This window comes from Salmo salar, chromosome ssa06 (genome assembly GCF_905237065.1).
Source record: "Salmo salar chromosome ssa06, Ssal_v3.1, whole genome shotgun sequence".
Lineage (NCBI taxonomy): Eukaryota > Metazoa > Chordata > Actinopteri > Salmoniformes > Salmonidae > Salmo > Salmo salar.
The window spans coordinates 86,332,114-86,354,973 of record NC_059447.1 but is presented as its reverse complement, the minus strand read 5'-3'; the positions used below and the strand labels follow the sequence as shown (position 1 = coordinate 86,354,973).

Sequence of the window (22,860 nt, the reverse complement as noted above, 5' to 3'; positions counted from 1 at the left end):
GTGACTCTGGGAGAATACCATGCTGAAGGGGTTGAGAGGCTGTTTTTTCAACCTATTCGTCTTCAGAAAGCTAGTCTCCACCAAAACATTGACATACGCATGCAGAAGTTACTGTAATGTCTATACAGGAGATGAATCAATCACTCATCACCACAAAGAGAGACAACTTGGAGGTTTCCAATCTGTCCATGCTAACAGTGACTTTCAATGTTCATTAAACAGATCAAGGCTAGGAACAGAGTACCAAGCTACATTCCTCACGTCCCCCTGAGGATGGCATGTGTGTCTTTAACAGGGACAGAGAAGACAGTATGTAGACACAGCCCTATTTAAACAGGGGCCTAACATTGACTTTGAGGCAGATATCTGGGCTTCTGTTGATGTTCATGGTGTCACCTGAATGTGTTCTGCATGTGGACTTTTAGCTTACTTAGCTGCACAGCCAATGTCCATATACTATATTTAGACTTTATAAAAAGCGTTTTATGCAGTATATATTTAAGCAATAAGGCAAGAGGGGGTGTTGTAAATGGCCAATATACCACGGTTAAGGGCTGTTCTAAAGCACGACGCAACGCGGAGTCAATATACCACAAACCCCTGAGGTGCCTTACTGCTATTATAAACTGTTTACCAATGTAATTAGAGCGTACCCGTGGTATACGGTCTGATGTAACACGGCTGTCAGCCAATCAGCATTCAGGGCTCAAACCACCCATTATATATAATAGAATATGAGATATGTAATGGGCAGTCAAGAATAGACGTTGTTTGAGGACAATGTAATGGGTGCAATGTGGTTCATCAACTCAGTCAACAACTTGGTAGTGAACACATACAGACTGAGTATGACTTGGTAGTGAACACATACAGACTGAGTATGACTTGGTAGTGAACACATACAGACTGAGTATGACTTGGTAGTGAACACATACAGACTGAGTATGACTTGGTAGTGAACACATACAGACTGAGTATGACTTGGTAGTGAACACATACAGACTGAGTATGACTTGGTAGTGAACACATACAGACTGAGTATGACTTGGTAGTGAACACATACAGACTGAGTATGACTTGGTAGTGAACACATACAGACTGAGCGTGGATTTGAACAACTATTTATTGTTTCAGAAGTATGTAACAAAATATTTGCTATGGATAAAAACAGCATTTTTTTTGTTGCATTGTACAACTAAGCAAAAATGTTTACAGACAACAAGCATCACTAAATTGTACAGAAAAGAATGATAAAAATCGTAAAAATAGCGATAAAGCGAAAAGTAAAGACGATAAAGACCAGAACATCCTTGCGTCAGTGTGCAAACCGTTTATACATACGGATACGCCCCCTTCATCAGGCAACGAACCCTGATAAATTATTTAAATAGCATTTATCTACACAAATCGACCTCTCACACACAGAACAGCAAAGACAGAACTAAACAGAATAATAACTTATTCATTAAAAAGAGCACTGGACAAAGGACATATATGAAAGCAAAAATTCAAATATGTGTAAAAAATGTTTTAATTTTACTGCAGGGGGGTGTTGGATGGGGGGGATTCTGTTTTGAAAAGAAAAGTACTACTATGTACAGACTCATGCTACAGTAGCAATAAGATGTCGATCAATTTGTATTCTGTAAGCATAAAATTAACAAAATTACTTTTTTGTTTGATCAAATGAATCATACAACAGCAATGAGGTAATATTTGTAGATCAAAGAGTTCCTTTGTTTTGTCATCTCTCTCAGAAGAAAAGGCACACAGGTCACATACATACCACACTGATTCAGGAGCCTTCGCTCTAACCATACATACCACACTGATTCAGGAGCCTTAGCTCTAACCATGGCTGAATTCTAATCCCTATAATGGTTTCCTTATAGGGAGAGAGAGGGGGAGAGTAGAATCCCACGTTTGACACCAAAGACACCAGTCTGACTGACTGACTCGTTGGAACACTGGGGGAATCTCTCACGTTCTCAAAGTATTTTAATTGTTTGGTACCTACACTGTAGGCAAGAGTTAATAAATTAAATTTCAAGTGTAAAGCCTCTAAAGATGAGGGAGATCCCCCGTTTTGTAATCTTACACAAAATTGTATCTTTTTAGATTTTGGAAAATAAATACATACTGAATATTTGTAACATTTAATGTTCATAATGACACGTTTCTTAATAGACAGAATGTCTTGGACTTACTGGCTCTGGAAATGCCCTTTTCCACATGGCCCTCCCATGTCCTTTCTTTTCCACATGGCCCTCCCATGTCCTTTCTTTTCCACATGGCCCTCCGATGTCCTTTCTTTTCCACATGGCCCTCCCATGTCATTTCTTTTCCACATGGCCCTCCGATGTCCTTTCTTTTCCACATGGCCCTCCGATGTCCTTTCTTTTCCACATGGCCCTCCCGTGTCCTTTCTTTTCCACATGGCCCTCCCGTGTCCTTTCTTTTCCACATGGCCCTCCCGTGTCCTTTCTTTTCCACATGGCCCTCCGATGTCCTTTCTTTTCCACATGGCCCTCCGATGTCCTTTCTTTTCCACATGGCCCTCTGATATCCTTTCTTTTCCACATGGCCCTCCCGTGTCCTTTCTTTTCCACATGGCCCTCCGATGTCCTTTCTTTTCCACATGGCCCTCTGATATCCTTTCTTTTCCACATGGCCCTCCCGTGTCCTTTCTTTTCCACATGGCCCTCCCGTGTCCTTTCTTTTCCACATGGCCCTCCCGTGTCCTTTCTTTTCCACATGGCCCTCCGATGTCCTTTCTTTTCCACATGGCCCTCCCGTGTCCTTTCTTTTCCACATGGCCCTCCCGTGTCCTTTCTTTTCCACATGGCCCTCCCGTGTCCTTTCTTTTCCACATGGCCCTCCCGTGTCCTTTCTTTTCCACATGGCCCTCCCGTGTCCTTTCTTTTTCACATGGCCCTCCCATGTCATTTCTGCAATGCTAAGATGGTCACTCCCATCTTACCCTGAGTTATACTGTGTTCACTTTCAACTGAAACACAGTATCAATCTAATGCCAGCCATAAAAGCCTACAAGCAATCCTGTATTTGACCAAAAATATTTCGGCTCATTTTAATTTCGGTTTGTTTTCCTTTGTCTCGGAAACACTTTTCTCTAAGGGTACGCATATAGAAGGGTAAAAGCAAGCACTTTCTTCTTATTTAAACACATAAACGTACATACATCCACACAAAGTTTACCGTCCCTCCATATCTTGTTGTTACGCAGCTGACTTTCAATGGCCACAAGCCCTTTCCTTACAAAACTTAAAGTGAAAAAAGTCTTACTGCTTTCTTCCTCCTCTGAGCCAAAAAAAACACTTCCTCAGAGTCGTATCGTTCAGAATCTACATCCTGGTAGATCTGTTTTTTATAAACAGAACATCACATAGTCTTTCTTTGGGACGTCCATTCCAGAAAAAGAGAGATGGATAGAAAGAGAGAGAGAGAGAGAGAGAGAGAGAGAGAGATGTAAAGGTTTGGAAGTGCATAGTCGACTATGGGGAGCCTCTCCTGCGCAGAGCTGAATGAGGTCTTTAAGATCAGAGAGATATCGGCCGGTCGGTGTCGTTGGTTGGTAACGTTGGTTGGTAACATTGGTCGGTCTCCCGTTCAGGCAAAGCAAATGGTTCTCTGTCCAACCAGTGTTAATTTACCCTGAGGCTGACCACACCAGGCCCTACCCCTCGGTCCCACCAGTGTGCGTGCCGCAGAAGAAAGAGGAGCAGAAAAAAACAATCCCTGGACTTTTCATCTGAATACATATTGTTCATATTTATACAGAAAGGTGCATTGTTCCAAGAGCTTCTTGCTCCGTGCAATTATGCATCTGGAAAGAAAAACACAAAGGACACAAGGCTAGGCATTAAGTTAAGAGAAAGCGTTAAGTTGTGGTTAGGTACTTCACATAGGTCGATTGTGAAAGAAATGTCACTAAACAATTGCTGTTGGAGTTATAGTAAGATATAGAAAGTTCCTTGTTCCTTACCTCTGCATTCATACTTGAGGTCTGAGAAGTATACCATCTCTTGTGAGAAGACAAAGAGGCCTAGTCTTCCGCCTGCGTACGTCTTGTCATATATGCTCCCAGAATCAGCCATGATCTTCTTCCCCTCGTACATGACCACTCTGAAACAAAGATGCAATAAGAAGATTTGTGAGATAAACTACGTTACGATACAAACACAGCCATTATGGAAAGTCTATAAGCAGTTTAACCAATGTTCTCCAAGGAGTAAAAAGTTTTAAGTGAAGTAAGTCATGGTGTTTGTGTAGACATTCTCAATCTCATAAATCTCTACCAGGCCAAGGCGTCAGGGTTTACCTGATGTGTCCTGTTCTTGGTCTGTGGATCAGGTGCCATCTGTAGGCTGTGAAGTCTTTCCAGCCAATTTTCTTAGGGTCGTGCCAAAGAGTCTTCACCTACAGAAGAAAGAAGAAACATAGGGTTAAAGTTAGATGGCATAGTCACCCTATACTCCCAATGGTTTTTTCCTATGTGTGGGTATGTGTTCAGGCATGCAAGACGATAGGGGTAATTTCTTACCTGTCCTGGGGTGTTACCAGTGTGCCAGAGAGCATTCCTGAGGTGCTCACCAGGTCCAGTAGTGGAGTTGACCACTTTGATGGACAGTCCTGAGTATCCCTGAGCTTTGGTGGGTTTGTTGTTCCAGTAGGTCTGTGTGATCTGCTTCCACATCACCACGTAGAACCTGGAGCTAGACTGGTAGCCGAACACAAAGCCGGCGTAGTCATCATCTCTCTCTGTGTTGATGAAGAAGGTACCACTGAAGTCCACAGAGTTGAACTCATCAAAACCTGGGAACGGGGAAAAAGAGAAGATGTTAGTGAAAGGATGGTCTTTTTAGTTAGGGTTGGGTTATTTTGAGATGTCCCAAAGCATAGAATCAATCAATCAAGCCATCCACCAACCAGTCAACCAATTAACCAATCCATCTACTCACCCACCCACCCACCCACCCACCCACCCACCCACCCATCCAACCAAACCAACCAATCCAAGCAATCCACTCACCAACAGCAATGCCAGGGTCACAGTTGACGGTCTGGACCAGCTCTTTGCCCTGATGTCTGACCACCCAGTTGGGGTCGATCTGGGACGTTCCCTTGGGGTCCAGAGGAACCATCTGGAACTTCCTGAAGTCCGTCTCGCTGATGTCAAAGTTCTCCGGACACACGTCGTAGATGTCAGGCACATTGTCTTGGTCAAAGTCGTCTTTGCAAGCATCTCCTCGACCATCACCTGGAAGAGATAGAAGACTTGATAAATAACATGTCTTAGCATTAAGTAGATTAACACTGATATCATGCAAGTCCATGGTCATCCAGCCTGGTCTTGAAGAGCTATAGGATGCAAAGGGTGTTTGTTATAGACAAGCACTAACAAAACGGATTCAAGTAACCACCTAATTGTTAAGCCAATTGATCAGTTGAAAAGGGTGCTCAACTCTAAAGATTATGCTAAAGATTTCAGTCTATATTTTGCTTAAGATTTCCTCTCTTCTAGAGCCACTCACCATCGGAGTCGATCTGGTCAGGGTTGAAGGCCAGTCTGCAGTTATCTTTCTCATCTGGGATCCCGTCATTGTCATCATCGTGGTCGCAGGCATCTCCTTTTCCGTCTTTGTCGTGGTCGGCCTGGTTAGCGTTGGGGATGTAGGGGCAGTTGTCCAGGTTGTTCTGGTGGCCGTCTTCATCGATGTCCTGGTTGCTGTCACACTTATCTCCCACACGGTCGTCATCAGAGTCAACCTGTAGAGGTAAATGGAGATTGACGTTAGCATGCCAGCTGATGTTAGCAGTGAGAAGACATTAGATCCACCAGTCTGGTGGACACTGATATGGGATAAGTGCTGTGTTCCTCTCCTAGTTGGGTGAAGTGTCATTAGACACTGATCTAGGATCAGTTTTGTGCTTTCTAAACTAATGGGGAATCCTAGATCTGTGCCTATGGGCAACTAATGGTAGCAATTATGATGACACTTACTCGCAGATGCTCATTTTATTTCCAGCTGTACCAGCTGTTCAACCAATCATCCCTTCAATATCTCCTCCTTTTCCTCCCCCACTCCTCCTCCCCCCATCTTTTCATATTGTACTCCAATCATTTTATTTCCAGCTGTACCAGTTGTTCAACCAATCATCCCTTCAATATCTCCTCCTTTTCCTCCCCCACTCCTCCTCCCCCCATCTTTTCATATTGTACTCCAATCATTTTATTTCCAGCTGTACCAGCTGTTCAACCAATCATCCCTTCAATATCTCCTCCTCCTCCTCTTCCTCCCCCACTCCTCCTCCCCCATCTTTTCATATTGGACTCCAATTATTTTATTTCCAGCTGTACCAGCTGTTCAACCAATCATCTCTTCAATATCTCCTCCCCCTCCTCCCCTTCTACTCCTCCTCCTCCACTCCTCCTCCTCCCCCTCTACTCTTCCTCCCCCACTCCTCATTCCCCCTCCCCCTCTACTCTTCCTCCCCCAATCCTCCTCCTCCTGCTCCCCCACTCCTCGTCCCCCACTCCTCATTCCCCCTCCCCCTCTACTCTTCCTCCCCAATCCTCCTCCTCCTCCTCCCCCACTCCTCGTCCCCCACTCATCCTTCCCCCTCCACCTCTACTCTTCCTCCCCCACTCCTCACCCCCCCCCCTCTTTTCATAATGGACTCCAATCACTCTCACCTCTTTAAACCTGTCAAGATAATTCTGGTGTCGATATTAATCTCCTGAAAATCAACCAACACTAAAAACACCCCTTCTCTCCTCCTCCTCCTCCTCCTCCTCCTCTCTTTTCCCTCCTGTCCTCCTTTATCCTCCCATCTCCCATCTGCTCTGCTAACACCAGTAGGCCTGTCTTTCCACAGACTGAAACATGCTAGACATTCCCCTGCAGACGGGAATCACCTGTTCCTGCTGCTTGGCAGGACTACACACAGTACAAAGAGTTTTTACTGTCTCGCACGAGGAGAGGGACGGCGGGATGGAGGGAGGAAGGAGGAAAGAAAGGCAGCGATGGAGGGATGAAAAAAAGCGGTAGGGAGGGGAGGGAGGACTGGAGGGAGGACTTGGAGGGAGGGACTGGATTTGTGTATATTCCCATTTCCCCCTAGATGAATCCTGTTGTAAGATACAGACTAGTGTGATACAGTCTAGTGAAACAGTCTAGTGAAACAGTCTGGTGAAACAGTCTAGTGAAACAGTCTAGTGAAACAGTCTAGTGAAACAGTCTAGTGATACAGTCTAGTGAAACAGTCTGGTGAAACAGTCTAGTGATACAGTCTAGTGATACAGTCTAGTGAAACAGTCTGGTGAAACAGTCTAGTGAAACAGTCTAGTGATACAGTCTAGTGAAACAGTCTAGTGAAACAGTCTAGTGAAACAGTCTAGTGAAACAGTCTAGTGATACAGTCTGGTGATACAGACTAGTGTGATACAGTCCAGTGAAACAGTCTAGTGAAACAGTCTGGTGAAACAGTCTAGTGAAACAGTCTAGTGATACAGTCTAGTGAAACAGTCTAGTGAAACAGTCTAGTGAAACAGTCTAGTGAAACAGTCTAGTGAAACAGTCTGGTGAAACAGTCTAGTGAAACAGTCTAGTGAAACAGTCTAGTGAAACAGTCTAGTGAAACAGTCTAGTGATACAGTCTGGTGATACAGACTAGTGTGATACAGTCCAGTGAAACAGTCTAGTGAAACAGTCTGGTGAAACAGTCTAGTGAAACAGTCTAGTGATACAGTCTAGTGAAACAGTCTAGTGAAACAGTCTAGTGAAACAGTCTAGTGAAACAGTCTAGTGAAACAGTCTGGTGAAACAGTCTAGTGAAACAGTCTAGTGAAACAGTCTAGTGAAACAGTCTAGTGATACAGTCTGGTGATACAGACTAGTGTGATACAGTCCAGTGAAACAGTCTAGTGAAACAGTCTGGTGAAACAGTCTAGTGAAACAGTCTAGTGAAACAGTCTAGTGATACAGTCTAGTGAAACAGTCTGGTGAAACAGTCTAGTGATACAGTCTAGTGAAACAGTCTAGTGATACAGTCTGGTGATACAGTCTAGTGATACAGTCTAGTGTGATACAGTCTAGTGAAACAGTCTAGTGAAACAGTCTAGTGAAACAGTCTAGTGATACAGTCTGGTGATACAGACTAGTGAAACAGTCTAGTGAAACAGTCTAGTGATACAGTCTGGTGATACAGTCTAGTGATACAGTCTAGTGTGATACAGTCTAGTGATACAGTCTAGTGTGATACAGTCTAGTGAAACAGTCTAGTGAAACAGTCTACAGTCTAGTGAAACAGTCTAGTGAAACAGTCTGGTGAAACAGTCTAGTGATACAGTCTAGTGATACAGTCTAGTGATACAGTCTAGTGAAACAGTCTAGTGAAACAGTCTAGTGATACAGTCTAGTGTGATACAGTCTAGTGAAACAGTCTAGTGAAACAGTCTAGTGATACAGTCTGGTGATACAGTCTAGTGTGATACAGTCTAGTGATACAGTCTAGTGAAACAGTCTAGTGAAACAGTCTACAGTCTAGTGAATCAGACTAGTGATACAGTCTAGTGATACAGTCTAGTGATACAGTCTAGTGATACAGTCTAGTGAAACAGTCTAGTGAAACAGTCTAGTGATACAGTCTAGTGTGATACAGTCTAGTGAAACAGTCTAGTGTGATACAGTCTAGTGAAACAGTCTAGTGATACAGTCTAGTGATACAGTCTAGTGTGATACAGTCTAGTGAAACAGTCTAGTGAAACAGTCTAGTGATACAGTCTGGTGATACAGTCTAGTGTGATACAGACTAGTGAAACAGTCTAGTGAAACAGTCTAGTGAAACAGTCTAGTGAAACAGTCTGGTGATACAGACTAGTGTGATACAGTCTAGTGAAACAGTCTAGTGAAACAGTCTAGTGAAACAGTCTAGTAAAACCCGTTACAGTTACCCATTACAGCTACCCGTTACAGTTACCCGTTACAGTTACCTGTTACAGCTACCATTACAGCTACCCGTTACAGTTACCCGTTACAGTTACCCGTTACAGTTACCCGTTACAGTTACCCGTTACAGCTACCCGTTACAGTTACCCGTTACAGTTACCCGTTACAGTTACCCGTTACAGCTACCCGTTACAGCTACCCGTTACAGCTACCCGTTACAGTTACCCGTTACAGTTACCCGTTACAGTTACCCGTTACAGCTACCCGTTACAGTTACCCTTTACAGTTACCCGTTACAGTTACCCGTTACAGTTACCCGTTACAGCTACCCGTTACAGCTACCCATTACAGCTACCCATTACAGCTCTCACACAACAGAGTGTTCTTCTAGAATGACAGACATGCTCCACCAGACAGATGTATGCAAATAAGAGGTGTTTGTGACAGGGGTGTGTGTGTGTGTGTGTGTGTGTGTGTGTGTGTGTGTGTGTGTGTGTGTGTAAGTACACACACCTGGTCAGGGTTGTGTTCCAGCGGACAGTTGTCACACATGTCTCCCACACCATCCAGGTCAGTGTCTCTCTGGTCCACGTTGTAGACGTACGGACAGTTGTCTTTCTCATTCAGAATGCCTGTTGGACCAATCGCTTGTTGTTGTTATTCAGGATAAGATGAGGAAGGTGAGGAAAACTACCCGTTGATGTAATTGAATGCTTTCTTTTGTATCAGAAAGTACTTCTTTGAAGTCTTGTAGATCGATGCATTGCACTCTTTTTGTTTATAAAGCCCTCTTGCACAAACTTCCGCTGTACCTTACTTCCTTATTAACATACAGACGTACGAGCTACCAGACCCTGTTTCAGGGATGCCTAACTCAGGAGATACCTTCAGTCTCCACTGAGTTAAGTAAATCTGCTTTTAGTTTTTAAGTTTTTTCACCTTACTTGTGGAATAATCTCCAAAAACTCTCTAAATGTTGGTGAATTGGTGCCTCAGACAGCTGATTGAGGACCTTTGTACTGAAGAACAGATTTGTTCTCTATGATTGTGTTTCGTACCTCTGTTGTGCCCTTCGTAGTGAGTTGATGCCTAGATGTTTCGTAAGAGACAATCAATAGCACCAATATTATACAGAACAGGATTAAAATACGGAACAACTAAGCAAAGTTTGAGTCTCACCATCTCCATCAATGTCCACAGAGCAGGCGTCTCCTTCCCCGTTGTTGTCTGTGTCGGTCTGGTCAGGGTTGCTGTTGTAGGGACAGTTATCACAACGATCTCCAATATCATCTCTGTCATAGTCATATTGCCTGGGGTTGTACACGAACGGACAGTTATCCTGTAGAGAGAGCGAAGGAGAGAGAGAGAGAGAGAGAGAGGGAATGGGGTAGAGGGGAGGGGGGAGGGATAGAGAGTGAGGGGGAGAGAGAATGAGAGAAGGAGAGAGAGAGAGGGGGCAGAGGGGAAGGGAGAGAGAGACGGATGGGAGAGGGCGAGAGAGAGAGAGAAGGAGAGGGAAAGAGAGGAAGGAAGAGAGAGAGAGAGGGAGAAAGGGAGCGAGAGAGGGAGGGAGAGAGACAGAGGGAGAAGGAAAGGGAGAAAGGGAGGGAAAGGGAGAAGGAGAGGGAAGCAGAGAGAGAGAAAGGGAAGCAGAGAGAGAGACAATGTGTGAGAGAGAGAAAGGGTGAGAGAGATAGAGAGAGAGGGAAAGGGAGAAAGAGAGAGAGATAAAGGGAGAGAGAGAGGGAAAGGGAGAATTAGAGGTAGGCAGAGAGAGAGAGGGAGAGGGAGAGGGAGAGGGAGAGGGAGAAGGAGAGAGAAAGAAAGAGAGAGAGAGAGGGAAAGGGAGAGAGAGAGGGGGAAAGGGAGAGAGAGAGAGAGAGAGAGAGAGAGAGAGAGAGAGAGAGAGAGAGAGAGAGAGAGGGGGATAGGGAGAGAGAGAGGGAAAGGGAGAGAGAGAGAGAGAAAGAGAGTGAGAGAGAGAGAGAGGGAAAGGGAGAGAGAGAGATAGAGAGAGAGAGAGAGAGAGAGAGAGAGAGAGAGAGAGAGAGAGAGAGAGAGAAAGAGAGAGAGAGAGAGATAGAGAGGGAAAGGGAGAGAGAGAGAGGGAAAGGGAGAGAGAGAGAGAGAGAGAGAGAGAGAGAGAGAGAGAGAGAGAGAGAGAGAGAGAGAGAGAGAGAGAGAGAGAGAGAGAGAGAGAGAGAGAGAGAGAGAGAGAGAGAGAGAGAGAGAGAGAGAGAGAGAGAGAGAGAGAGAGAGAGAGAGAGAGAGAGAGAGAGAGAGAGAGAGAGAGAGAGAGAGAGAGAGAGAGAGAGAGAGAGAGAGAGAGAGAGAGAGAGAGAGAGAGAGAGAGAGAGAGAGAGAGAGAGAGAGAGAAAGAGAGAGAGAGAGGGAAAGGGAGAGAGAGAGAGAGAGAGAGAGAGAGAGAGAGAGAGAGAGAGAGAGAGAGAGAGAGAGAGAGGGCACAGTTCAGTTACTAGAATAATAAACCCAGTGTTCACTGCTCAGGAAAACATCTCTGACATGATATATTAATTTCAGATGTGCTTTTAACTTGCTGTGGTCTGTGTACCCTGCAGAGAGAGAGGGTGGATGAAAGTGAGTCTTATATTTAGGCCCTGTCCCAAATATAAGGTTAGGACTAGCATATTACACTGCGGCTCATTCAGAGTGTTACCTCTGTGTTGAAATTTGAGGTTTGGCTCTGAGGGCAAATAAACACTTGCTTTCTGCTCAGTTGTTTTATTTCACAGCATGAATGATGAATGTAAAACCACAATCATGGCCCACTGCCAGGACTGAACACACACACACACACACACACACACACACACACACACACACACACACACACACACACACACACACACACACACACACACACACACACACACACACACACACACACACACACACACACACACACACACAGACTAACCAAGAGGTAGCATAACCTGAATAAATATTCATTCTATTTGTCTCAGTAAGGGGTGGGGACTTGAGACCTTCAATTACTGAATGAATGAATGAGGTAATCACTTCCTCACTTACCCTGTCATCAGCAATACCATCATTATCATCATCGTTGTCACAAGCGTCACCAACACCATCCTTGTCGTAGTCTTCTTGGCCTGAGTTGGGAAGGTTGGGGCAGTTGTCCTACAAAAGATAAGGCCAAACAATGCACACGATGAACAGTCCTGTCGGACATTGAACGAACCACTTGTGTATTTTCTGTAGAACATTATTGATCTGTGTAATAGTCATTATCAGCACATTAAAAGGGATGTGAGTTCTTCTCTAGTTAAATAGCAAGCTGGGCCTTTTCAAGGACCTACACATGTCAGGCCTCTGCATACCTTTTTGCAGTGGTAGGTGGCGTTCTCCACACAGACCAGGTCTTGGTTGGGCCATCCGTCCAGGTCCGTGTCCTCACCACAGATGTGTCCGTTTCCAGCATAGCCAGGCTTACACTCACAGCGGTACATGGGGTCGGCAAAGTGTCCCAGGTAGTTACAGCGGGCGTTCTTGTTGCAGTCGTGGCTCCCATCCAGGCAGGGGTTACGTGGTGTACACACCTGGAGGGGGAGGAAGTGAAGAATTGATCAGACGAGCCAGGAAATATTGTGGATAACCTCCCTGCCTTTGTGTACAGAGGGCAACAATTGGGACAGAGAAAAGCTTAGCTTTTTAAAGCAATCTATGATCTTGGAAATTCTAAATTCCTAATTCTAAATTCTAAATTCTAAATTCTAAATTCCTAATTCTAAATCAGCTGAGGCCAGAGCTACGGTCTAAGAGGACCATCATCACAGCACTTGTCCACTTTACCAGTACTAACCTGTTTCTTGGCGGTGGCTTCCTCCACTCCCCTGCCGAAGGGCTGAGGTCCAGAGTATCGTGAGGGACAGGGCAGGCAGTTATAGCCAGGGTCAGTGTTCTCACAGCGGTGTACTCCATTGAATACGAAGCAAGCGCCAGGAACCTCTTTGCACTCATCAATGTCATTGCACTTGATGCCGTCACCAGAGTAAGCAGAGGGGCATTTTCCACACCTCCATGTTCCATCAGGGAAGCTGGTGCACTTGGTCCCAGGGAAGCAAGGGTTGGACAGACAGCCATCTGAGGAGAGAGACATGAGCTTGTAAGTACTGTGTACTGACTGCTTTAAGTACTAGTATTAAGTTATACGTGTAAAACAAAGTGTTTTATAAGCCCTAAAATCATTAAAAGCATTAAAAGTAATAGTTTTAAAAGTGTTATTCTTACCTTAAAACTGTCTAAAACCTAACATTTGTGTAATCATTCACTGTACTTAAGTTTTAAGAAAAATTGTCTGCGTCAGAAATGGCACCCTATGCCCTATATAGTGCGCTACTACCCTATAGGCCCTGGTCAAAAGTAGTGCACAACTACCCTATAGTAACGCACTATACAGGGAATCGGGTGCCATTTCGGACACATCCATTGTCCTGCTACTCACCGATGGGACAGGTGTTCTTGTTGCACAGCTGAGTGGCCTTGGGGTCACCCTGGCACTCCTTACCACCATATTTAGGGGCGGGGTCGTTGCAGAGACGTTTACGTGTCTGAGCTCCTCCCCCACAGGTGGCAGAGCAGGTATCCCATAGCGACCAGGGTCCCCAGTTACCGTTGACTGAAGGGGAAGTAGAGAGACAGAGGTTTCAATACAGATGTGACTGTGGTGCTCTTCATGATGGTAGGGCATTTTGCAATGCCATCTTTGTTTCTGCAATAGCCAACTCCTTGATTGTTGACTTGCCAAACAAGGAAAAAATACAGACTGCAATTGAGGCTAAATGACAGGGTACCACATGAAAAGAGGATGTTCATTTGACTACAAATATTTCAGGGTGTGAGGTGCATGATAATGCCTTTGACTAATGTCAAATGATCACAATGACATGTGACCCAGGTCTTGTTCTTAAAACCCTTGACTAATGGTACTTACTTGGGCAGGGTGACTTGGTGCACTTCTCAGTCTGTCTTCCCTCTCCTTGGCAGTCCTTGCCTTCTAGCTGGGGTGTGGGGGAGTTGCAGAGGCGGATACGGGTGATGACACCCGCCCCACAGGTGACCGAGCAGGAAGACCAGGGGGACCAGTGGCTCCAGGCACCGTCCTGCTTGACTGGAGGGTCACAGAGCAGAGGTTAGGGGTCAGGGATCAATGAGATGCTTGGTTATGGGTCAATGTTAAATCAAAACAGGTTAAGAGAATTGTTGCTCTGTGGAGTCACAGCTGGCTGATCTGCAGCTGAATACTTCGATGTGGGTGCAGGTCTATCGTTTCTGTTACCATCAATACAAGTTGGTGATAAAAGTACGTAATACAAGTTTCTGTGTGACAATTGATGAATGTGATTTGGTTGGTAGATGTGAATGTGTATAGAATACTGAACTCACAGCGTTTGTCACACTCCTGAAGGTAGCAGTCCCTGGTTTGGACGGAGGTTCCCTCGCAGTTGTTGTTGATGCGGTCGCAGGAGCGGCCTCTCTGCTGAATTCCCCGCCCACAAGACACGGAACAGTGGGTCCATTCAGACCACAGGGACCATCCATCCTCCGCATAGTCACTCGCTATAGAGAGAGAGAGAAGGGAGGGAGAGGGGGAAGGGAGGAAGAGAGGGAGAGAGAGAGAAGGAGGGAGAGAAGGGAGGGAGATGAGGAAGGGAGGAAGAGAGGGAGAGATAGAGGGAGTGGAGGGAGAGAGGAGAGGGAGAGAGGGAGGGGGAGAGAGGGAGACAATGAGAGAGCTATTGGACTGCAGAGACCACAAGCAGAAACCTTTACACTGAGAAAATTGTTGCGGCTTCATACTTTATTTGGCAAATGGAATCCGAGTACATGGCAGTAAATGGAGTGCTGTTTAAATGACCTGTTTGTCTTAAAGACATTAAAGGACAACTCAGACTATTAATGGCTTTAGAATAGAATAAACCTCTGGTTCGTAATACTGTATATAGACTTCCTTGAACGTGAGGTGAACCTTTGTGCAGGTATGTTACTTATTGTATGGAGTTGGAACCACACAAATAGAACCATAGAATCAGAAGCAATCATTGTAATTCTCGGGTTGGAACTCACGTGTTCCACAGCGTGGGCAGCACTCTCCATCGGGCACGGTGGCGTTGGCACAAGGGATCAGGGGGCAGGATATCTTACGGCACACGGTGGCAGAGTTCTACAAAACGGGCGGTAGACAAAGAATCGTAAGGAATCAGGAAGTTAATGACATAACAGTAAGTTCCCCCTTTTCTGCACCTTGACCAATTTGGGTCAGTACAATGAGAAGATCAGTGGCTGGAGCAAGAGACCCCTGTGGACCAACCAGCACCTGCCCACTGGGTCAGTGTAGTAGAAATACGGCCAAACAGTCGGTGGAGGGTTGGACTGGGCACTGACAACCAAACAACAACTAAAACCTATCTGCCAAAAGCAGGACATTAGTTTGCCTTGATGGACAGAATGTTCAATCTCTCTGTCTAATGAAGCATACTAGCATCCTGGCCAGTTGATTCACAGATCAAGAGAGCCCAAGAGCCAAGGGGATTACGAGCAGAAAGGTGATACTGCTGGCAGAGCAGATTTGCCTGGAGCAGTTTTTATTGAATACAGTAGCTCTCTGTGTCTTCCTGTCTGTGGGCCACTTGTCTAAGCTGAAGCTCTGTTTCAATTATGTTGGTAATTAGAGACGAGGAGCTGCTGAGAAGGGCTGAGAGGTAATTAGAGACGAGGAGCTGCTGAGAAGGGCTGAGAGGTAATTAGAGACGAGGAGCTGCTGAGAAGAGCTGAGAGGTAATTAGAGACGAGGAGCTGATGAGAAGAGCTGAGAGGTATTTAGAGACGAGGAGCTGCTGAGAAGAGCTGAGAGGTAATTAGAGACGAGGAGCTGCTGAGAAGAGCTGAGAGGTAATTAGAGACGAGGAGCTGCTGAGAAGAGCTGAGAGGTAATTAGAGACGAGGAGCTGATGAGAAGAGCTGAGAGGTAATTAGAGACGAGGAGCTGCTGAGAAGAGCTGAGAGGTAATTAGAGACGAGGAGCTGCTGAGAAGAGATGAGAGGTAATTAGAGACGAGGAGCTGCTGAGAAGAGTTGAGGAGGTACCCTATTATCTATATGGTGCACTACTTTTGACCATGGCCTATAGGGGGCCTGTTCAGGCTGTCTGTTCACTAGAGTGGTGGGCCATGCATGGTCACTTCACTACAGCACCCACTGTTGGCTTATTGGCTTGATGCCAGCCTCCTCCTCCAACCCAATTACTGTCCAGATGACAGACAGGTCTTGAGTAGCGAGCGGGCGGTTGCTGAGTGGGGTTGAGTGTGTGTTTGAAAGTGGCTGTCTGAGAGTGCAAACGTAGGTGCACACACACACACACACACACACACACACACACACACACACACACACACACACACACACACACACACACACACACACACACACACACACACATAAAAAAACACACACACACACACACACACATAAAAACACACACACACTACCCCACTACCCTCCCCATCCACACAAACTCTCTCGACTTCGGCCCTTACTTGACAAGTGCACTCGGTACAGTCGTCGACGGTCCACTCGGCCTTGTTCTTGTGGACGATGCCGTTGTGCAGACAGACTCCACTGTGGATCCCCACTCTGTTCATCAACAACTTGTTCTCATCCGTCTGAAGGAGACAGGAAGGAAGGAAGCATACACTCTGATATGAATACTGGATGAGAAAGGGTTTCAAATTCACACAGTTTCACTCTTCAGTTCTCAATAGCCCAAGTGGTTCGAAAAAGAGATTCAGGTGTTTGAGAATGATTGTCACCACCTCACACTGGTTTAGCATTAAGAAGCCTTCCAAATGAGAACTAGTTAGAAAAGCATATCTAATTTGATTTAATTCATGAACTAACATGCAGTTTGACAGACTAGCCAGAGTTGGTGCTGGTAGGCCAGTATGCTAAGCAAGGCCCACATGCAGTGACTGACAAACAGTTTGTTGCAGAGTATCATGCCACAGACAGACAGACAGACAGACAGACAGACAGACAGACAGACAGACAGACAGACAGACAGACAGACAGACAGACAGACAGACAGACAGACAGACAGACAGACAGACAGACAGACAGACAGACAGACAGACAGACAGACAGACAGACAGACAGACAGACAGAAAGAAAGGAGTCTGCTCCAGGATTAAGTTGTGTTTTCTCACCACTTTGCGCAGCTCATTGGACAGCTCCTTCACCACCACTCCCAGACCCTTCAGTTCCTTGAACATGCCAGCCAGGTCCTCGCAGGAGAACCCACAGATCATCTGCAGGTCTGGAGGGAGGGAAAACACCATAGAGATATATGAATTCTATGGGAAACACAGTTTCACTATCAATGTACATGAAGGCTTCCAGACTAATGTTCAACTCCCTACAGCTACAGACAACTGTTGACAGTAGAATAGAATAGAATCCTTTTACTTTCTTCTAATAGTTCTATGCTTCTATGCTGTTCTATTCTATGCTGTTCAATTCTATGCTGTTCTATTCTATGCTGTTCTATTCTATGCTGTTCTATTCTATGCTGTTCTATTCTATTCTATGCTGTTCTATTCTATTCTATGCTGTTCTATTCTATTTTATGCTGTTCTATTCTATTTTATGCTGTTCTATTCTATTTTATGCTGTTTTATTCTATTCTATGCTGTTTTATTCTTATTCTTTGCTGTTCTATTCTATTCTATGCTGTTCTATTCTATTCTATGCTGTTCTATTCTATTCTGTATATGGAACCCTTTTCTGGAGAGTTTAACATGGTTTATACAGGGTTTATACAGGGTTTATACAGGGTTTATAATAATAAGCAGCAGCAGTTGTGTTTACCTTTAGTTTTGTGGCCAGTGTAGTCCGTCCTAATGGCAGGGCTGGACCCATTGATGGTGTCGTCGATAAGGACGATCCCATCAGTCAGAACAGCTGAGGGAGGGAGGGAGATGAGGAGGGTGAGAAGGAGGGAGGGAGAGAGAGCGAAAGAGAGAGAAAGGGAGGGAGAGGGAGGGGAAAGGAGAGGGAGGGGATAGAAGGGAGAGGGGAGAGGGAGGGAGAGTGGAAAGAGAGGAAGCGAGGGGGAGGGAGACAGGGGAAAAGGAGTGAGACAGAATAGGGTGGGAGGGAGGGAGAGGGAAAAGAGAGGAAGCGAGGGGGAGGGAGACAGGGGAAAAGGAGTGAGACAGAATAGGGTGGGAGGGAGGGAGAGGGAAAAGAGAGGAAGCGAGGGGGAGGGAGACAGGGGAAAAGGAGTGAGACAGAATAGGGTGGGAGGGAGGGAGAGGGAAAAGAGAGGAAGCGAGAGGGAGGGAGACAGGGGAAAAGGAGTGAGACAGAATAGGGTGGGAGGGAGGGAGAGGGAAAAAGGGAGAAACAAAAAGAGAGACTGTTTAGAGCACTGTACACTGTAATGGCAATACCCACTAGACCACAGCAGACCACAACAGACACACTGTGCCCAGGGCTCATTGGTGATATAAGGGTGGATGATATGTAATTACACTCAGGTTATTACAGAACATTACAGCCTCATACTATCTTGAATCACAATAAAGTTAATGAGTTATTGTGCCCAGCCCAAGGAGGCATTGAAGTGCTTGTAAACGTCAGCTTTCCCATGGCAACATAAACGTGACTTTGTTAGCAACTTTCCCATGACAGTTAACTAGGCTCTTAAACAGTCATGCACATGTCTTATAGAAGGCTTGGTGGCTTTAGAATAACAACCAGTGATGCATGGATAAACACGCAAATATGCTTTCTGTTCAGGATTAGGCTACTTACAGTTTTGGCATCCCTTGTTGCGCAGAATCGCGTCCAAAGTTGTTCCAAAGACAAAGCGCACGTTTTGGAGCACCCCCTGCGAGAATCAATGGCCATTTTAGCTCTAGTATTGCAGTCACTATCACTCGACATTTACGCAACAAATATTGGACTATGGATAATTTACAAGGGTTTCCAATATAGTGTACTGTATAACTTTTATGCATGGGTCTATAGGTTTTATGCACATAATGTTTTACGAATTTAAGTGTCACACAATACTAAATTAAACACTTATTAACACCTAAAACAACTCGATAATTTATATGATCTGTATCCATTATGCGTAATGCCATGCGTCATGTGCTCTGCGCGCTCCACTTACCATGAACCGGTCCTTCACCGCTCCCTTCCCAATCCTGAGGCGCGCTGTGGCGGGAGTTTCCTGAGTGAGGATGCTCTGGATGGGAGCGTCCAGTTCCGCCGTGTTCACCTCCTCACAGCCAACATACAGCTGCGCCCGGTCCTCCTGCACGAACAGCGTAATATTCTTCCAGTGGCCCGTCGCCAAGTCCACATCTTCTATCGAGACCACCTGTTGCTTATTAACGGTGGAGAAAACCACATCCAGGGTGTTCGCTTTTCCATTCGAGACTATCTCGAACACGGCTCCGGACCCGTCCCGCTTCTCCACGGTCAAGAGGGAGCCCCTGGTCCGCTTAAACTGCTTGAAGTTAAGCAGGAGGAGGAAGCCCCTCTCGGCATGGATGGAATCGATGAGGTCCCTGAAGGAGCTCTCGGGGAGCTCGGGGATCAGGTCCGGGTTGAGGATCTTGTAGGCGGGACTGTATGGGTCGTCGCCCTTCACTAGGGTCACTCCGTGGTTCTTCTTGGAGACTTGGACCAGCTCGAACAGGTCGTACACGCTATTGTCGTCTCGGTTCTCTGTGGGAGGGTCGTGGGAATGAGTGGGAGCAATTAGTCTTTATCTGCATGTCTTTGGAATTGATTAGTTTTGTTGTGCGGAATGAACTCTAAAGTTATCTCAATGTTATCTATCTCAATGTTATCTATCTCAATGTTAATCCATGTACAATGCAAATCAATAAATTAAGGGGATATTAATATATATATATTTAAAGTTTTAAGTTCAAGGAGTTTTAAATTGAAGCGTTGGAAACTCCGTTAATTCTAGACAAACATACAGTATCATGTAAGCATCTCACCTGCAACTCGTACGCTCTCGCAGGTCAAAAGCATCAACAGCAGAAATATTCCTGTCAACTTCATGGTGAAACTCTGGTTTTTCTCTATGAAAAATAGCAAATAATGTCAACCGCTTTTCACAAAAGTTAATATTTACACATAACATTTAAATATAATAATAAACAATAATCCAAACGCATATTATTATTTACTATAATAAGACAATATTTGAAAAATATTCGTTGAAAGAAAATGGAAATATTGTTAACCCACCTGTTGAATGAAAACAGCAGAGAAAAACAGTCAAATCCAAATAAAAATGGAAATCCAATAATAATCCACAAGATAAAAACAATTTCTTGTTAATTTTTAATGGAAAGGAGTCCGATATAAGATGCAGAAAGTACGTTTCTTGTGTTGCTTTAATTGAACGGCAAATCTTCTCTCTGGTATCTGTCTAAGAACCTAACTGTAAAGCCAGGGGACAAAGTACTATTTAAATAGTTTCATGACATTCCTAAGAACGCGTCTCGCCCAATCAGATGGTGGAATGAAAAAGGGATGAGTTTATGGTCTTACCTCACAGCAAGCCGAGCCGCTGGAGCGCACTGAGTCCCATACAGAAGCGCACACGGGGAGAGGGGAGATAGAAAAAAACGCGCCACATTCCAGAGGCCAAATTCCATGACCGGATCCATACCTTTATTAGAACATCATTTCCGGTTATTGGTTTACTAACCAGTCTGAAATGTTCTCGTAAATTTAAAAAAAATAATAATAATCTTCTCTATTTTTATACCTTTTTTTGCTCATGTTTGATTAAGTTTATGCTTAATTCTTACACTTGCTTATCAATAGTGGTCTCACCAAAATAGGTAACTGATTATCAGTTTTATTTTCTTATGGGGAAAGTTGGATTAATATGGAAATGCGAATCAATTCCTATAGCGAAAATATGGTCTTATTTATTTACCAGACTGCGCTTCAGGAATTTGTGAGAGGATGCTCAGTCAGTCAATTGGAGAGAAAAAAATGTGTTCCCTGCTGCTATTCCAAGTTTGTCCGCTAGAAGCCGTTGTGAGTTCACTAGAGAGGCGCCGAGGCCTGTGCTGCAATGATATGAATGAGAGAACGCCTGGATTTGCGATTCAAGCCACACACACAGATGCGCTGTACTATTACCGTTTGAATATGAATTGAATGCCCGTATATGAGGTTATTTTAAGATGGCGCCACCTTTTTACCAATTCATATATTACAATCATATTCCATGTGACCAGTGTTGGGGAGTAGCGAACTACATGTAGTTCAAGTAGTAATTAAACAACATTTTACAGTAGCTTGGTGGTAGTTGAACTAAATTCAAATCTAGGTAGTGTTATCAGTATTTAATGACTTCTCTGCCATGTAGGGGTGTAGCTAACTACTGGAACTACACACTACTTTTTATGCAAAAAATAAAATACGATTTATTACTTTTTCGGCATTAGACAGGCCTAATTCTCCCTTGAAATATAGTTTTTGTGTTTAATAGGCTAAATTATACATTAATTTAACATATGAGCCCAAAGTGATGTGTTTTCTAACAATTTGTGATCATTGGCATTTCAGATGTACATATGATCACTTATAACTACTTATTCAAAGTAGCTTTAGTTTAGTAAACTATATTTTCCTTGAGGGTAGCTTTGGTGTATCTTCATTTCTTCCAGTGTAAAGTAATTGGTAGCTTGGTAAACAATTTGTTTCAGAGTAGCTTCCCCAAAACTGCATGTGACCTACGGCCTAAATGCATTTGTGGATGTTCTGGACATAGTAATGTATAGGATCTCTGTGGTTCTGGACATAGTAATGTATAGGATCTCTGTGGTTCTGGACATAGTAATGTATAGGATCTCTGTGGTTCTGGACATAGTAATGTATAGGATCTCTGTGGTTCTGGACATAGTAATGTATAGGATCCCTGTGGTTCTGGACATAGTAATGTATAGGATCTCTGTGGTTCTGGACATAGTAATGTATAGGATCTCTGTGGTTCTGGACATAGCAATGTATAGGATCCCTGTGGTTCTGGACATAGTAATGTATAGGATCTCTGTGGTTCTGGACATAGTAATGTATAGGATCCCTGTGGTTCTGGACATAGTAATGTATAGGATCTCTGTGGTTCTGGACATAGTAATGTATAGGATCTCTGTGGTTCTGGACATAGTAATGTATAGGATCCCTGTGGTTCTGGACATAGTAATGTATAGGATCTCTGTGGTTCTGGACATAGTAATGTATAGGATCTCTGTGGTTCTGGACATAGTAATGTATAGGATCTCTGTGGTTCTGGACATAGTAATGTATAGGATCTCTGTGGTTCTGGACATAGTAATGTATAGGATCTCTGTGGTTCTGGACATAGTAATGTAAAGGATCCATGTGGTTCTGGACATAGTAATGTATAGGATCTCTGTGGTTCTGGACATAGTAATGTATAGGATCTCTGTGGTTCTGGACATAGTAATACATAGGATCTCTGTGGTTCTGGACATAGTAATGTATAGGATCTCTGTGGTTCTGGACATAGTAATATATAGGATCTCTGTGGTTCTGGACATAGTAATGTATAGGATCTCTGTGGTTCTGGACATAGTAATATATAGGATCTCTGTGGTTCTGGACATAGTAATGTATAGGATCTCTGTGGTTCTGGACATAGTAATGTATAGAATCTCTGTGGTTCTGGACATAGTAATGTATAGGATCTCTGTGGTTCTGGACATAGTAATGTATAGGATCTCTGTGGTTCTGGACATAGTAATGTATAGGATCCCTGTGGTTCTGGGTCCATCTTTTTATACGGCAAATA

General features: G+C 44.4%; 1 protein-coding gene across 1 annotated transcript; it reads right to left on the bottom strand.

Annotated features, from left to right (window-relative positions):
* Window positions 1-1,105: 1,105 nt before the first annotated feature.
* On the bottom strand, window positions 1,106-20,542 carry LOC106608163 (thrombospondin-1). Its single transcript, XM_014205935.2, has 22 exons — window positions 20,277-20,542; window positions 20,024-20,107; window positions 19,183-19,742; window positions 18,819-18,894; window positions 17,871-17,963; window positions 17,210-17,319; window positions 16,544-16,669; window positions 15,075-15,171; window positions 14,394-14,567; window positions 13,942-14,118; window positions 13,453-13,626; window positions 12,811-13,091; window positions 12,329-12,547; window positions 12,021-12,128; window positions 10,149-10,308; window positions 9,483-9,601; window positions 5,553-5,787; window positions 5,051-5,278; window positions 4,562-4,833; window positions 4,340-4,437; window positions 4,004-4,143; window positions 1,106-3,844 (listed from the first exon to the last, which is right to left on the bottom strand). The coding sequence occupies exons 2-22, from the start codon at window positions 20,085-20,087 to the stop codon at window positions 3,837-3,839; spliced, it is 3,519 nt and encodes a 1,172-aa protein (XP_014061410.1). The 5' UTR covers window positions 20,088-20,107; window positions 20,277-20,542; the 3' UTR covers window positions 1,106-3,836.
* Window positions 20,543-22,860: the final 2,318 nt, after the last annotated feature.

What these genes read in the sequence shown, in the direction of transcription:
- LOC106608163 (XM_014205935.2), bottom strand. Translation starts at nt 20,087, where the DNA reads ATGAAGTTGACAGGAATATTTCTGCTGTTGATGCTTTTGACCTGCGAG. An exon ending in AAGCCACCGCCAAGAAACAG is followed by an intron (nt 12,548 to 12,810) that starts GTTAGTACTGGT and finishes CTCCCCCTCCAG; the next exon opens with GTGTGTACACCACGTAACCC. An exon ending in TGACCCTGGCATTGCTGTTG is followed by an intron (nt 4,834 to 5,050) that starts GTGAGTGGATTG and finishes CCCCGTTCCCAG; the next exon opens with GTTTTGATGAGTTCAACTCT.